The following is a 16419-nucleotide window of genomic DNA, read 5'->3' as shown; positions in this document are numbered from 1 at the left end:
CAAAAGTAAAAGTACTCATGCTGAGTTTAAATGAAATTCAATATAACATCAACAACCCTTATGAAAGTAGGCTACTGGCTGTGGTATTAGGCTGCATCAGCTTGAGTGCCTAATAAATTGATTGCTTAGTGTAAATGTTGAGGTTTACTGGTATCTCACTTCTCTCTGGAGAAGTGGAAGTATAAAGTAGCATTCAAAGGAAACTATATTCAAGCAAAATAGTAGGCCTAGGTCTATCTAATTATACTACAGTTAGCCTATTATACTAGTTCCTGATTTAATGTAGCCTATCTATTTATTGTCCATACCTCAGTGTAGTTGTATGTCTGTTACTTTTTCACTAATGTGTTGCTGAAATATCAAATGTCTTATTTTCTTCCGGCAGCATTAAAAAGGCAGCAGAGATTTCAGTTTGAGTCGTGGTCTTGGTTTTATGGTCTTGCCCGCTCAGCTGTGTCAACTAACGTGTGTGTTCTCGCGATACTTCCCGCCTAGTGTTGCAAGCGGGGGTGAAATCTCGGAGGTGTCTGAAAGCGAAAAGCGAAGAGAGGAGCCGAGCGACCGACCGACCGACGTGAAGGTCTACAAAAACGTGCACGCAGCAGACGGTGATTCTGCAATATTCAGCAAGAAAGGCAAAACCCCCGCACAACTTTCGAGGGCACAAACTTCTCCGACGGGCGAAGAATATTATTGAACTTAGCTCCTATTTTCGCAACTTGCTGTAAAGTTGGGGCTGAGGCTCGAGGGACCCACCTCTGTGAGAAAGTGCAGTCGGTGGTCGGCGGTCGGTTCTGCAGGAATGTCGCAGAAAGAGAGACCAGTGTTTTATCGACAGGAGGTCAACAAGACGATATGGGAAGTCCCGGAGCGGTACCAAACCCTGTCCCCGGTCGGGTCCGGCGCCTACGGATCCGTGTGGTAACTCGCTTTCTTTCTTTTTCTTTCCTTTTTAAGTTTAGTGAGCGTGTAGTAGTAGTAGTAGTAGCAGCAGCAGCAGCACAGTCACCTAACTTAACCTCCATTCATTTAGACGAGGCCTGCGCTGCAGATGCTAAAGTTAGGTTAGCTCGCCCTGATTGTTGGCTAGCAAGGTGGAGCCACGATGTGTCTTCTTCCTTTTAAGAAAAAACCCTGTAAGAGTTGGTACCTATGGCTCATTATCCGCCCGTACTGCACCTTTGACAACTTTCTGCAGTTACACAAGTCACACTAGTTACAGGAAACTGCACATTTACGACACTTTAACAGCTGTGAAAGTACGAGAGTCTATCAGAGGACATGTTACACATTGGTCCTTATCAGTATTTATACTGTGGCTGCACATGTAAACTGCATTATAACGTTAACTTACTCACCAGGCGGTTTGTATGTGGTCTATACTTGCTACAGTGGTAGTGATGATGCCAGTGGGGCAGTGATTAACAACATCTTTATAATCTGCAGACTCCTCTTCCTGTCTCAAGAAAACCCAACTATTGACTTAACAAAAGATATGAAGGAAATCTGTCAGTATTTGGCTTTATTCGCCATCTTCTGCTTGAACTGGGACTGAAAACACCTTTCAAAATTGTTGCAAATAGTTTCAACCTTTGTTGACAATATCTCCATTATTGGTGCTTTCCAATACCTGTCCTATAAAGTAATGAGTCAAAGAGGGCTAAAACTAACAATTGTTTTCATTTTCGCTTCAATCTAACGATTATGTTTATTATTTATTAAGTATTAAATGTCCAAAATGATGAGAAAAGACCAAATGCAACCTCACAGATATCACATGCAGAGTCAAACAGACTTTTCAGGACTCAAGGGATTGTTTACAGTTATAAAACGGAGGGAATTGAATTATCTCTTTAGGAAAGAGAGAATTTGATATTATTATTTAAAGAAAATTATTTTGCTGTTTCTACAACCAACTAATTGATCAATCATTCCAGCCTTAGTCTCAGTTAGTTGGTAAGGTACATGATTGAAATGTGTAATGGATTACCGTAATCAATTAGTCAATTCACAGAAATTCATTGTAAACCACTCTGATCAATAATTCATTGTCAGTTAGCAAAAAACAAACAAACTAAGAGTCAACTAATGATTATAGTCTATCTATCTATTCATTAAAAAAAGGCATTATTGCATAATGGAAATAGTCTTTGTAATTAATATGGAAGTAAGTCCATGGTAGGACAGATTTTCTGGTTGCATATGATCAAACCCTTCATCTTTTAAGGCGCTACATGGAGAATACTTACAATAGTGATAAACAAATATGCAGCACATGCGTTTACAGTGGAGGTCATGCCTGTTGATTAGTGCCTCTTTAGAAACGACCTTGGTGGTACAGTGGATTTCCTTAATGCTGCTGGGTGGCAAGAGGGTAATCTTTGACAGGAGGGACCCATTGCTTTGGCGTATTGCTTAAATAGGTTGCGCTGATACTATCTAGGACATAACATTGTCGGCGGTACACTTGACTTAGTGGGCAGATGTTTGTTTTGCAAATGCAAGCGGACAGCTGTGCTGTTGCCGGGCAATACGATAATCTGTTGCTGGTCAGATTACTGGCTGGCTGCTCACCAGTGTGATTGTTTTGTTTTGTTTTTTTCTCTCCAAACAGCACACTGGCTTATATTGTCTGTCTTTACATGGTGAACTCTGCCCAACTGATTCTACAACAGCATTATCACTGAATGAACTGCCTTTATAATGTTGCATGCATACATTGCTTTTATCCAAAGCACTTTTTAATTTACCTCTTATTTACACTTTAACGCTGATGGCAGCGAGGTACTAAGCAAGGCCTCACCATCAGCAGCAGTACAGGCTTCATCGTCGTTCTTTTTTCAACATTGCTGATGCATTAAGGGTTTAAAGAAGATCCTTCTTCTATACCTTTGTAATTGATTTTTATTTTTTAGAATAAGCACCCAGTTGCACATTTCTTTCCTGGATAATCCATTTTTATTAATGGAAACCATAAACCAATCTTATTTCTGCATGTTTAAATGGATGAGCCCATTGTTTGTAATATGACCATAAAAACTGTATGGATGATGTGGATGGAGAATGATTTTTCTTTCAAGAACTCAACGACATCCCCAATCATAATGTTTAATGGTCCTCAAGCCTCCGTCCCAGCAGCAGTCACAGGTGTCTGTCCACCCGACCGGCAGGGACAGTCGTTGGGAGAAGTGAGCAGGAGGAAGTATTGGGATTGTGTCAGCTTTCAGAGTGCAGGACAGATTGCAGGCAGGGCTGTTCCCGCTCTGCTGAGAGATGACATTTTCTGCTGATGTCGCCCTTTTTCAGCCTTCAGCAGCTCTTACTGCACCTAATTTGGTGTTGAGCGCAAACTCAGCCCATTCGGAGCCATATGAAATATTTTTCCTCCTCTGCTTAAAAATGACCCACTTGCTTTTCTTTTTTTTTGTTGTTGCTAAAGTTCACATCTAGTTTAAAATGATCTGTACTTTTGTTTTTCAGGCTTCAATGGTGTGTGTCAGTATTAGGATGATTACAAGTGAGATTTATGCTTCCATGTTTGCCCTTTCTTGAACAGTTCTGCGTTTGACATGAAGAGTTGTATGAAGGTCGCTGTGAAGAAGCTGTCACGGCCGTTTCAGTCCATTATTCATGCCAAGAGAACATACAGAGAGTTGCGGTTGCTTAAGCACATGAAGCATGAAAACGTGAGTTGACTCTCTCTCTCTCTCTCTTTTTTGTGCTTGAGTTTGGTTTTGCATTGACTCACAATGTCTCTGTGTAAATTAAAATGTTATTTGCTACCCATCGTTGGCATTGACTGGACATTGGTTCTCATATTTGTGCAGGTGATCGGCCTCCTTGATGTCTTCAGTCCGGCTACTTCTCTGAAGGAATTCACCGATGTGTAAGTTGACTGTATTTGTTTTAAACAATTGCTTTAATCCCCAGTTTCCCCCTCTCTTCACTCTGGCTTGGTCCGAGTGTCTCCTCAGCAACACTTGTGTGAACTTTCACAGTGTTCAACAAACTGCAGCCTTAAGTTTCTCGGCAGCAGACAATCCAGGCTTTGGCTGGGAAACACCTGGAGGCACGCCAGCAGGCCAAACACAGTGGAATACTTCATAGATTGTCTGCTCTGTTAGTTATTCACTGTCTGCTGCAAGAGCTGTTTCACCACCCGCTTCCTTCCCTGTGTTTCCTGGTTTCTGTTCTTTGTTGCATACATCGTAACTGATTTGCTGCTGGCAGGTAGTTATTATTTGTTGATGTTGAAAGTTGTTAGAAAGGAGGAAGTGGACAGCTAGACACTTGACTCATTCCTCAAACGTATGTGCTGACTCCCCCGTCGAGAGAGGAACGCCATATTCTTCCTCTTCTCTTCACACTGAGAAATTTGTCCCAAAATCACATTGCAACCGATTTCTATCAACACCTGACAATAAGAATGTATCTCAGGCAGCTGAAAACCACATTTTCTTTTCTTTGCATATTTTTTTTTCATGCTTCATATTTTCCTGTATGAAACAATAATTCCTGAATGACTGACTCATCCCAGCTATTTTGGGGATTGGGCAGTGCCGCACTCAGGAACCCAGTTCATATCTCCGTCTGTGGCCAACAACATTGGCTGCATTATTACTAATACCTAATGTGTATGTCATTTGCTTTGCCTATTTTAATACTCTGTCTAGAAACCAGGAACTAAGTCTGGGTGGCAGCGCTCTGTGACTTCAATTGATGAACAGATGAGGACAAACATCGGGTTTGTCATCTTAGATAAGGATAAAGACTCTTTTTTAAAATTTGGTACTCACTTTTGCTATGAAGATAATCTGTGCTACATAATTACCACCGAGTGCATGTGTTTGGGGATCTGTGGTTCCCCACAGGAAAGTGATTTGCCGAGGTGGCACATTTTTTTGGTCCTGACCCATGTTGTCTCATAATGAAGATGACAGTCCAAACAATACCTCAACTTGCTTGCATTTGCTACATGAAATGGCATCTCTGGCCTTTTTTTTAATATCTCTTGTGCATATTGATGTCAGAGTTTTACTTATAGTTTCTGGTAGCATTTTAAATATACATAATACAGTTGTGTAAAAAACTCCCAATGTTCACAAAAGAGAGTTTTGTTTTCAGCAAGAGGCAAGGTGGTTTGCTTCTGTTATAAAATGCTGTGAAGAAGTTTGTATCCATGCTACATTGTATATGTAGTTTCAAGCTTCCCTGACCTTTCAATTTGGGTTTTGTTTTAGGTGCGACTCGTGCGAGTCACGTCTTTATCAGGAGCTGTTCACATGTATTTTAATGTAAACTCTTAAAAAAAACCCATCAGACCCTGTCATATGGGGCTGATCCACAGAGCTGCAGCATGGTGACCTCGTCTCCATGACCAGGTTCACAGTGCTGCACTGTGTCCACATGTTTTTTATTCATATCTGACATGAAAATTGATGTGCACCGAGAACTGATATCTTTGTGAAACACTCGGCAGGTCAAAATCAGTGTCCAAGCCTTTTGAGAGAACCACTGCATGTATGAAAAAAGGAGAAATTGCCTAATCTTTGCTTGTGGGTGCATGAGCTGTTCTCATGAAACACATCTAAGTCTCCGACTGTCAGTGGTTAAACTGCATCATGGATTATACATGAGCCAAGTTTTGTTGAGGAAGAAGTCTGCGTGGAATAAAAAAAAGGGACTGCAGCTTCTCTTCTGATTGTTCTTTAAAACAAATGGTCTATCATTAGTGTCAGAGAAGGCCAATACTGGTGGAGTGCCCTTTGAATTTTCATGAGTTTGCAGGATGATAATTTATCCCCTCGTGCAACAAAGAAAACTGGAACTTTTCCCTCACACTTTGAGCAGCAGTGACTCTGTCTGCTGTTAAAATGGAAAGTTGTCCTCTCAAGATGCCCCACCCTCCTCCCCCGTTAGCCTAATGCCATGGTGGACTAAAGGCAATACAAGGTCACACGTGTAGACTGTGCACACTGCAGTCCTGAGGGGGGTAGATGCAGAAACAATTCTGTGAAGCTTGTCCCATTTTATAGAAGAATAAATGCTGCGTCACGGGGTTGCCAAAAGGAAACATGACTCTTCTCTATCTGCACATCTGCTGGGACATTGGAAATGTTCTGCATGCGCTGTGATATCCAGGAAAAAATCTCAGATATGCAGGTGCTGTAAGTGTGGTTTCCCCTCGGCTCTAAAAATACAGACGAGTCATAACGCTGCAGTAAGGCTCCTCGCAGCTCCAGCCACGCTCCTGTTTCTATAGGAGAGCGGAAAACAGAGGCCACTATTTATATCCCCCTTTTTCCAAGGCGGGTGTCTGTGTCCCTGTGTGTGCTGCCGACAAGTTCAAGCATAACCAGGGGACTGTATTACAGAAACTTTTGAACCTGCAGACTCTTTCTTACATGTGTGGTAACTGTGGTTATTGCAGTTAGAAAAATCTTCTAAAAGGAAAAGTGTATGAGATAAGCTTGAAAATTCCCCAAATTCTCCGATAGCCATTAAGCTGCAGTAACTCACTTTCAGTAGCTGTTCTTTTGTTGTTTTTACACAACCAACTAGATACAGTGGACAGTGACTACATTTGCAGTCAATATTCGGGTTTCTGAAACATTCAGAATAACCCGTTTACATGTGTGAGCAAATAGGGTTATTCCTGTATACATGGTAATTGTAATCAATTGGGATATCCCAATCAAAACAGCGACGCACGGACAACGTCTCGCGCCATTTCTGCTTCTTCTTCCTTTATCCAACAACAACAGCAGCAGTCGTCTTCGTTTGCACTTTGCTGCTGGTACGGACCCGCCACCAGTACTTGTTGACACTGTTTTACCATCTACAAAAGACATGATGTCCATGTCTTTCGCCACTTATGAAGTGATTTGTTTCCTCCTCGCTCCAAAGGTGTGGTGTTATCTTGCTTTTCACCATGTTTACAACAAGTACTTCCTGTACTCAAAAGATTATTTGCAAATGGAACATGCGCAGAACACAAATGGATGTTCCTTTCGATGGAGATATCCCGATAGGTGTATACATGACCAAATATTCGGGTTAGAAAAGGAGTAACCCAGGGGTCATTTTCGGGTTTTTAAAAACCAGAATAAAGGGTTATTGGTGTTTACATGGCCGTGCACAACCGGGTTATGCTAATATTCTCGTTATGAAAGGGTTATTGACTGCATGTAAACGTAGTGTCTGACATTTTAGCCCACTCCCTCTTTTATTTCCTGAGTTATCGTCGTCGTGTATTTCCAAAAACAAAATTTTTGGATTTTTCTGCATCTCTTAATCTCAGGTGGAAGTGTGTATGGAGCGATCTACCTACAAAAATAACTCAGTAAAATGAGAAAAGTAGCATTGGTTGCTTCTTGGTAAAGTTAACAAATTAGGAATAATGCCATTTTATACTGTTTATACTCTTTCCATCATCTTCAAATCTAAGATGAGAGAATATTCTGTTATGAGGTCCCAGGTCTTATTCTGATGCCTCACTCTCTCTCAACGTGCTGCGTGAGGACAGGAGAGTATTCATGAAAGTGGTATTTGTTGAGCAGCAGACTGTTGAAGCAGCACACTGCTCTGTGTTTTTTGGCTGCAAAACTGCCACTGTAGCATCCTGCGCTCGCCTTCTTCCATAAGTGCTATTTGGGCATTTTAAACAGCTCTGGGATTAGATTTGAATTATGCACTGATGTGGTCCTATTAAGCCCATTTATCTGGGCATGCTGTTAAATGACATTCCATTTGTGAAGGGCTTGGCCTTTCAGTGCCTCTGGAGAGAAGTGAGACTGAAAAGAAGTAGCAGCTAAACCGGTTTAAGCTCACAAAGCCATATGGGAAATTAGTTTCAGCCTGAAAACAACTCTGGAAAAAATGTTGGAAGTGCTAATGTTTTATTTATGGAAACCAGACATTTTATAAAGTGGGAAAACATTGATAAACCTCATGATATTTGTTAGTGACAACAACAATGTCTTGTGATTGGCAGGTATCTTGTGACTCACCTAATGGGAGCAGATCTCAACAACATAGTGAAATGTCAGAAGCTCACAGATGACCATGTGCAGTTCCTCATATACCAGATCCTCCGAGGGTTAAAGGTGAGCTTAATAAGGAATATGTTTTACATTTTGGAAAATATGCTCATTGACTTTCTTGCTGGGAGTTAGAATTAAATACAACATATCTGCTTGTCCCATCTTATCTGCATATAATGTCAGTCATTATAGCCAAAAACAGCCATGGGGAGAGACATTATGATTTTATGTTGTCTGTCTCTGTTCATTCTCATGAATGGGATATCTCAGTAACACTGCAAGATTTTACATAAACAGAGAATTATGTCCTTGAGGTTATTGCTCAAGTGCATGGAAAGGTACACACACACACACACACACACACACACACACACACACACACACACACACACACTGCAATCACATGATCAGCAATCAGACCATAATATGAAAATCAGTTCCTGTTTTTCAATGCTTTGTTAATTTAACTTCTTTTTTTTTCTCCAAAATAAAAGCACATTGTTCATTAAGAATATTTAATCTAGGATTGACAAATCAAGCCTCAAACTGCCAAACAAGGTTGGGCAAGAATAAGAAGGATTGTTATAGCTTGATAAGAGTGTTTTCATCTGAATTAACAAAGCCACATGTCATTGAGCCGGCTTACCTGAAGCAAGAAAGTAGATCATTAGATAACTAAATGATTTTTACATTGTATTCCCGTGCCGGTGAAATTTTTTGCACATCAATACTTAAACTGGTATTGTAATTTAATGAACATGTTCTCCTCCATCTCTTTCCAGTATATCCACTCAGCAGAGATCATTCATAGAGTAAGTGCTTTTGATTAATTTTTGTTTGACAAATGTCACTTTATCATTTACCCTGATTGTGGTGGAGTCAGTCTGGGTTTTTGACTTGGCAGAGTCGGACTTGTGCAAACATTGAAGGGAAGTTATAAACAGGACCTTGACTTGACATGTTGTTAATTGCTTTGAACAATATCACAGTGTATTGTGTATCCATGATTGTAGTTATCACTTCCATTTGAATCACACTAATTTACATTATGACCTTGACCCTTTAGGATTTGAAACCAAGTAACCTGGCAGTGAATGAAGACTGTGAGCTGAAGGTCAGTGAACAGCTGCTTTCATTGAAAATCTCAGTTTATCCTGAATCTGCTATAAATGTAATTATTTTGCAAACATCTCTGCTTTTTTTTTTTTGCACTTGCACTGCTCTTAGATTTTGGACTTTGGTTTGGCGCGGCACACTGATGACGAGATGACTGGTTATGTGGCCACTCGCTGGTATCGAGCTCCAGAGATCATGTTGAACTGGATGCATTACAACATGACAGGTAGAGCTGGAGGACTGATGCAGGATTTTTCAGTTCTTCTAACAATTGCAAAAAATAAATGTAGTGGGCAAGAGAGCAATGATCTTTACTCTTCTTTGGTAAACAAACTACAGAAAATATCTGTAATGAAGTATTATTAATTATTGTTAAAGGGATAGTTCAACATTTTGTCAAATTGGCCCATTGCCATAATCCCTATAGTTTTAGCAGTAGGTTCATTACCTTTAATTGTCGGTGCAAGCTATTTTTAGAACAGCGGAGCAGAGCCGCGAGCTGCTCAGAGCTATGCTATGGAGGCTCATGGGATTTCTTGGTTTCCCTCATCAAACTCATCAAATACTCAATCCAACAACTCCAAAACGCTCTGGTGGACAAATTGTGACCTGCACATTCACCACACTATGAGATAATAACGAAACGTTACGAGACAGAGCTGTTTTAGAGGCAAATTCATGCAAAACCACTGATGCGCGTTGCCTTCAGGGACAGTTTTTCATCAAGCAGTCTCTGCATTTACCTCTAAAACAACTCTGGTAACGTTCTGTTATTATCTCATAATAGGAATGATGGCAATGGGCCAATTTACCAAAATGTTGAACTATCCCTTTAAAAATTTGGACCTATGACTTTTTCTTCACAAAATAACAGAGCAGCTGTTTATCAAGTAAATCCTAACATTTGTGTCCTGCTTCTCTGTGTTTCAGTGGATATCTGGTCAGTGGGATGTATAATGGCAGAACTCCTCACCGGAAGAACTCTGTTTCCTGGCACTGACCGTATCCTTTTCGTTTGCGAGTACAGTATGTACAGAGCTTACATAGGCAGAGCGGCATTCTGACACAACATTTGCATAACAAATCAAACAGGCTAATGCGCATTGACTTTGTTGTGGAAGTGCTGACTCGACATTTTTCCTGCAGGTACAGTAACTGAGGTTGATTTATTGTGTTTACTTGAAAGAACCTGCTTGTCTGCTTTTCTTTTTCCAACACAACACTGCTTGAATCAGCCTCATATTAGAAACGTTAACACACATAGCATCTGTTTCTGCACTTCCCTCTGGCTCGACACATACGCTCTGCTGTAATGTTTCTACTGGAGCGCCTCAGCTCTTTGTACACTGTCAGTACGCATTGTTGGCTCAGGTCCACGTTCTGCCTGCGCTGCCAGTGTTTGTATGGGCCTTTCAATCTGCAGAGTCTATGCTTAAAAACTGTTTATCTTACTCCCCCCCTGCCACTCTTCTCAGACTAACGGCTGTGCTTGTAAGTAGGTGTACAACTGGGCTGTCCACTGCCTCCACTCTCTTCCTGTTGTGCGCTGTCTTTATGAAATTTGTTCTTTTTCCACAGGTTCAAACGCCTCCTATGCTCTTTCCTGTATGAACCAAACTAAATATAGTAAAATTGAATATCAAGTGATACAAGCTTTACAAGGAGGTCGAATTACTAGCCCCCCCCCCCTCGCCCTCCCCCCACCAGCCTCTGGTCTTCCTTTAACGTGTGCTTGTAGACATTGATCAGTTGAAGCTAATCATGCTGCTCGTCGGAACACCAGGGCCCGAGCTCTTGATGAAAATATCTTCAGATTCTGTGAGTTCACAAAGTTATGCAAGGTTTTTCTCTAACCTTTTTTTTTCTGCACTAAACCTGCCACTCTCTGCTGTACAACAACTTTGATACAGCTGCTTTCTAAATGACAGCATGTTTTTCATTCTTCAGCTTCATGGATTTGAGACTCGCTTTTTCTGCTTCTTTTTAACCCAGTGAACAAAAACGGTGTTTGCTGTGAGATTATTGTGACACTGGCGATTGATGGCTGGCTTTTACTGACCGACTATAATGCAAATACTGTGTTGTTTCTTTCCCCTCGATCTGACAATCCCACCCTCTTTAACTTTTTGTGAGACGTTGTGCTTCAAAGCTTTGAAGTTTGCTTTTCAGCGTAACATTGTAGTGCATCTAGAGTTCAGTCACACAGTGTTAGGTTGAGAAGCAGCTTCTTAACCAGCTCTGCTCTGTCGCTATACTCCCCTTGACACAAGCTTCATAGATATAAACCAGCTTCAGCAGATAATGCGTTTGACTGGAACGCCCCCAGCATCTCTAATAAGCAGGATGCCCAGTCATGAGGTGAGCAGGATCCACAGTTGCTTCCTTTAGACTAGGACCATCAGACCTGCTGTAATGCACTCTCGCTTTTTGTTTCTAAAGCCACACAGCTCTCGGCTCAGTATCCTGTGTTTGTGTTGTGTCATCCTTAAAATGTAATTATAATGTCACCGGTGTATCGATATTCACACCATGATAGGCTACTATATTTCAGCTTATCTTTAACACATTAAGCTGACAGTGTTTTACTGGCCACACTCTTAACAACACAGAACTTAAAGGAGTGGGGCATAAGGAGCAGCACGGCCACTAAGGGATATTATTGGAATTAAAGGTTTTGGTTTTCTAGTTAAATCGTAGTATGTGTGTGGTATCCGACGTGCTTGTTGCATGTGATTGTAACGATTGCCACAAGCAGCTCTGAACCTGTGTGAACGTGGTGTGCTAAAAGCATTTCCGTGTGTGTCATTTAAATGTCTTTTCAGAGTTACACATGCACACTGTGCAATAGCTAGACTTACTATTGGTGATACAGTAGTTACTAACAGCAGATTCCTCCCTCTGTGTTTTCTTCTCCTGTTGCACATTTCTGAAACTTTTAACATTAATTTTCGAAGAGAAATTATGACGTAATTTGGGTTTTAAAACTAACAATTGCAGCACAAACACGTAATAGTTTGACTGTTTTAAACCAGGCTTCTTCAAAAGAGTGCAGCTCCACATTGTTTTTTACTCCTGCAGCACCTTTTTTGATCCCACCAAGACATTTTACTGTTGCTAGGCAACACGTCAGGGCTGTCAATCCGCTTTTGCTGCGAGCTACACACAGATATCAACAGCAGCTGAGTGTGAGTTTTTGACTGCTCTAGTCTCACTTCAGGCTCTGAGAAACTCAAAAAAAAAAAAAAAACTTGGTTGAAACTTGTCTGAACAGTTTACAACCACAAGAATGTTTTTCTTACACAGAAAAGAAAAGGAAGAAAGTGAATGAAAGAATTAAAGTATGCTGCAAATAGCTGTAAGGCCATAATATATAGTGGGATTAATGTTACATGCAGGGAGACGGGACACAGTACAGTCACAGCCGAGCAGTATTGATTGGATGCAGGTGGCTACACTGAGTAGTATCAGTCGTATGAAAGAATGTGAGCGTTATGAGTCGTGAATGTGGCCGACATGTTGCTGCTGGTGCGGATTTTATTTACACTATGTATTTTTCCAGGCCAGGAACTACATCAGCTCCTTGCCACAAATGCCCAAGAGGAACTTTGCTGATGTGTTCATTGGTGCAAACCCACAAGGTAATACAAGAAAAAACAGGCTTTGCTCAACAGCGACTGTGCTGCGTTATGGTGCAATTCATGCTAATTACGTTTCAGTTTATTTTGAAATTCCCCTTTTCCTTTGTGAGTAATACTGGCTCGATATCAAAACATCTGTACGTGATGGGACACAAGGGGTTCTGGTGAATCATAGACTCTGTTTGAGATTCGCTTCTGTCTGCCATGTTTTTTTAAAGCTGTTGACCTGCTGGAGAAAATGCTGGTTCTGGACACAGACAAGAGGATAACGGCGGCCGAGGCTCTGGCCCACGCCTACTTCACTCAGTATCACGACCCGGACGACGAGCCTGAGGCCGAGCCGTACGACCAGAGCTTTGAGAGCCGCGAGCTGGAGATTGAAGAGTGGAAACGTATGTCCTGTTTTTAAAAAAACAAAAAACAAACCAAGACCACTCATGACTAAAATTTGAAACCTCCGCAATGAAATTTCGTAACACATTTTTTTTTTTAATTTCTTGCAGGATTAACCTACGAGGCGTTGTGTAGTTTTGAGCCGCCCATCTTTGACGAGGATGACATGGAGTAGTGAGAAGGCGACCCACATCAACCCCAGCGTCCGACAAAGTTGTAACATGCGCATTAGTGTTAAAGAAACTCTCAGACACTTGTATCAGAGTGCCTACCCACCCTCGTCTGTCTTTATTAATTGAGATCTCCACGATCAGCCTTTGGAAGGAGAACATGACCAGCACAGGGAGGTGAAGAACCAGTTATCTTTACTCTGTTATGTACCACTAACGTTGATGGTCCTGATGCTGGGAAATGTTATTTCTTGCCAATAGCTGAAATAATTTTATATTCTTCAGATATTTTTTAAATTCAGACTTTAATGACTCATCACTGTGACACAGAGATGCTGAAACACCTGGACCTACAGATGTGCTATTTTGTGTTTTTAAATTTTCTATTGACTAACTTATGAATAAGCTTTTGTATCTCTGTCAAAAAAAAGAAAGAAAACCTCTCTTCTGCCACTCACCCTGCCACACAGTCACATATAGCACTGGGTCCCATGTATCTGTAACGTGATTCTTGATAAAGTCGTTGCCATCATTGTTCCTGTATTTAAAGAGATAACTTTGAAGGGTTTCTTATCTGTGACAGAAGTAGATTTTACAGAAGCTTTTAGATATGTGATAAGTAAGAATGTGCCTGCATTGTGTAGTCACTGACCGGTAGTGCTCACCAACCGAAATTTACTTGTTTTAATGTTTATTTAGATAGTTGACATGCCCTGTGAGACTTCTATACATATTTTGGCTACACAGAAAAATCTGAGCCTCTACTGCTTTTCAACAAGGCACCGTAATATAAAGAATATCCATGGGTACATGCTCCGCTCAAAAATATGTAAATATCTGTGCCATATTTTTTAAATCTTATTGTGGTTATGTTGTGAAGCAATCACTTTTAGCATGTACATCAGTTAAGGATTTTGTGTGTGTCTGCGAGAGTGTGTTGTTGGTTTACAGGAATTTTAAGTGTCATGCTGAAACCTTTAATAGAAATACTGCTTAAATGTGTAAAAGAGGGATTATAGATGTATTTATACTTTGTGGAGGTGGTATTTATAAACAGCAATTGAAAGATCCCGTAAACTATTTTCAGTCCAGCAGAGTAACTACTATCTTCAGTCCTTTGTTTAACAAAATAAAGACTTATTTTTAAGAGACCCAGGTTTTTGTCCTCATTTGAAAACTCTTTATTTTTTATTTTTTTATTTTTTACAACAGGGCCAATACTCTGTGGTTTCACTTGAGTATTAATGAATCAATCAAATAATGGGGATGATTTTACTAAGAAGACAGTGACTTCCACATTTTCTGTTTTAAATATATTTTAACTCGTGGCATGTGTTGTATTGGCCCTGCTGAAGTGTCATTCAGCAAAAGACAAAGCAGGGCCAAATGTACAAATTGTTCTGACACATACAGGCGAGTAACAAACTAAAGGAAAAGGAAAAAGGTGAAAAAATCACTAGATGTTGCCACACAGGTGCAACATGCATGCACTGCATACATCCCATAATGCTCTGCTGCAGCATGTATAAAAATGAAGAGCAGGCCCAGTTGGTAGAGATTTTGTATCAGGGTGGTAAGAAGGGAAGCTCTAAAAGCAGCTGGAGCTTCAGTCACAAAGACTGTTGAACTGGTTTGTGTTTCAGTGGGAACAGAGACTAAAGTGACATGAGTAAATTAGGTTGTAGGTTGTGCTGAGGCGATCCCCTTTTAGAGAACACTTCTAATGTCAATCTATATTGTACAGAGGCTTGTTTGTGAAACACATTTCATTCATTGTCTTTGTATGACAATTCACCACTGTCACAGATACTTCAGGGCGCCTGCATGGTCTATTATCAGATTTAATTTGCCTTCAGAACATATTAAAAACGATCACATTTTAGTTACAAAAGTCCAGATACTTTCTCTGACCTGCATCACCTAAACTTCTACGTGGCAGATCATTTGACACTTTACAGCCACCTGCCAATTTGACTTGTATGACACAGACTAAGTCAACATACTGTAGCCACTGCCATGCAGTAAAAGTAAATATAAAGTTAAAAATTAGTTAGTAGTCCTGTAGTACAACATAAGACATTCATATTTTGCTGTTGCTATAGGGACAGAGTAATTGCAAAGTAGGCTATAGTTATTTTCAGATTTATACTGTAGAAAGTGTCCTCTGTTTGAAAATGTAATGCAAATCAGGAAAAATATAAAGCAGACCAAATGTGTTACTAAGCACTGTTACTATCCCAAGCAATGTGTCATCAGTGAGGGGAGGCTAAACATCCAATATCTCTATATAATGTTCTAATAACAATCCATTTGCACATCCTTTAACATGACGATACAGTTACAGCTACAGGACACAGAAGCATGTTAGGGGCCAAAGACGTCAGTAAAAACTAAACATTAAAGGTTATATTTCAGAGTTAATGAGTCCCATGCCCTTGGTGGGATCTGTCTACTGACCGAGGCCTTGTGTCAGTCCCTATTTAAACTAAAAACCTAAATGCGAAGTCTGCTTTTAGTTAGAAGAAGCTGTTTAAAACACACCTGTTTTGCAAGCATTTTAACCCATTAGATAGATAGATAGATAGATAGATAGATAGATAGATAGATAGATAGATAGATAGATAGATAGATAGATACTTTATTACAGACTCTGGGTCCAGTTTACCTTTCCTCTCCATGTCGGCTGGACCCGTAGCGTTAGTTTTGATTGTTTTTTTTCACCTTCTTTGGTTTAGAAAGCTCCTATAGTAATAATAAGAATAAGAATAATGATAATGATGATCAAAATCATAATATGTACATTTCTTAAGAATTGTGAGGCGGTTTTACCTAATGTATGGCTCTATCTTGCATAGATGATATGCTTTCTTTGGACAGTTGTGGTGTTTTACTAAATAAACCTAGCAGGGGCCCCAACAGCTAACATTTGCACACACAGATGCAGCCTGCAGCTCCAGTGCAGCAGCTCCAGTGCAGCAGCTCCAGTGCATGTACTGTAGATGTTGTGATGATCAGGTGGAGACCCTGGCGGCTCCACTGCGCATGCGCGGAACCTTCGAT

The 16419-nt window shown here is 40.5% G+C and overlaps 1 protein-coding gene across 2 annotated transcripts; it reads left to right on the top strand.

Moving 5' to 3' along the window:
• The first annotated feature begins 533 nt into the window (after positions 1-533).
• mapk14a (mitogen-activated protein kinase 14a) lies at positions 534-13798 on the top strand. 2 transcript variants are annotated; one of them, XM_083976126.1, is made up of 12 exons: positions 534-921; positions 3557-3686; positions 3828-3886; positions 7994-8105; positions 8825-8854; positions 9109-9156; positions 9270-9384; positions 10089-10160; positions 11437-11516; positions 12718-12796; positions 13015-13188; positions 13300-13798. In XM_083976126.1, exons 1-12 carry the CDS (start codon positions 803-805, stop codon positions 13362-13364), a joined length of 1083 nt encoding a protein of 360 aa, XP_083832252.1. In that variant the 5' UTR covers positions 534-802; the 3' UTR covers positions 13365-13798. The 2 variants fall into 2 exon arrangements, with proteins under 2 accessions (XP_083832252.1, XP_083832251.1); XM_083976125.1 differs by lacking the exon at positions 11437-11516 and adding an exon at positions 10897-10976.
• The last annotated feature ends 2621 nt before the right edge of the window (positions 13799-16419 follow it).

Source organism: Trachurus trachurus, assembly GCF_905171665.1.
Source record: "Trachurus trachurus genome assembly, chromosome: 7".
Taxonomy (NCBI): Eukaryota; Metazoa; Chordata; class Actinopteri; order Carangiformes; family Carangidae; genus Trachurus; species Trachurus trachurus.
This window is presented reverse-complemented; position numbering and strand designations above follow the sequence as displayed.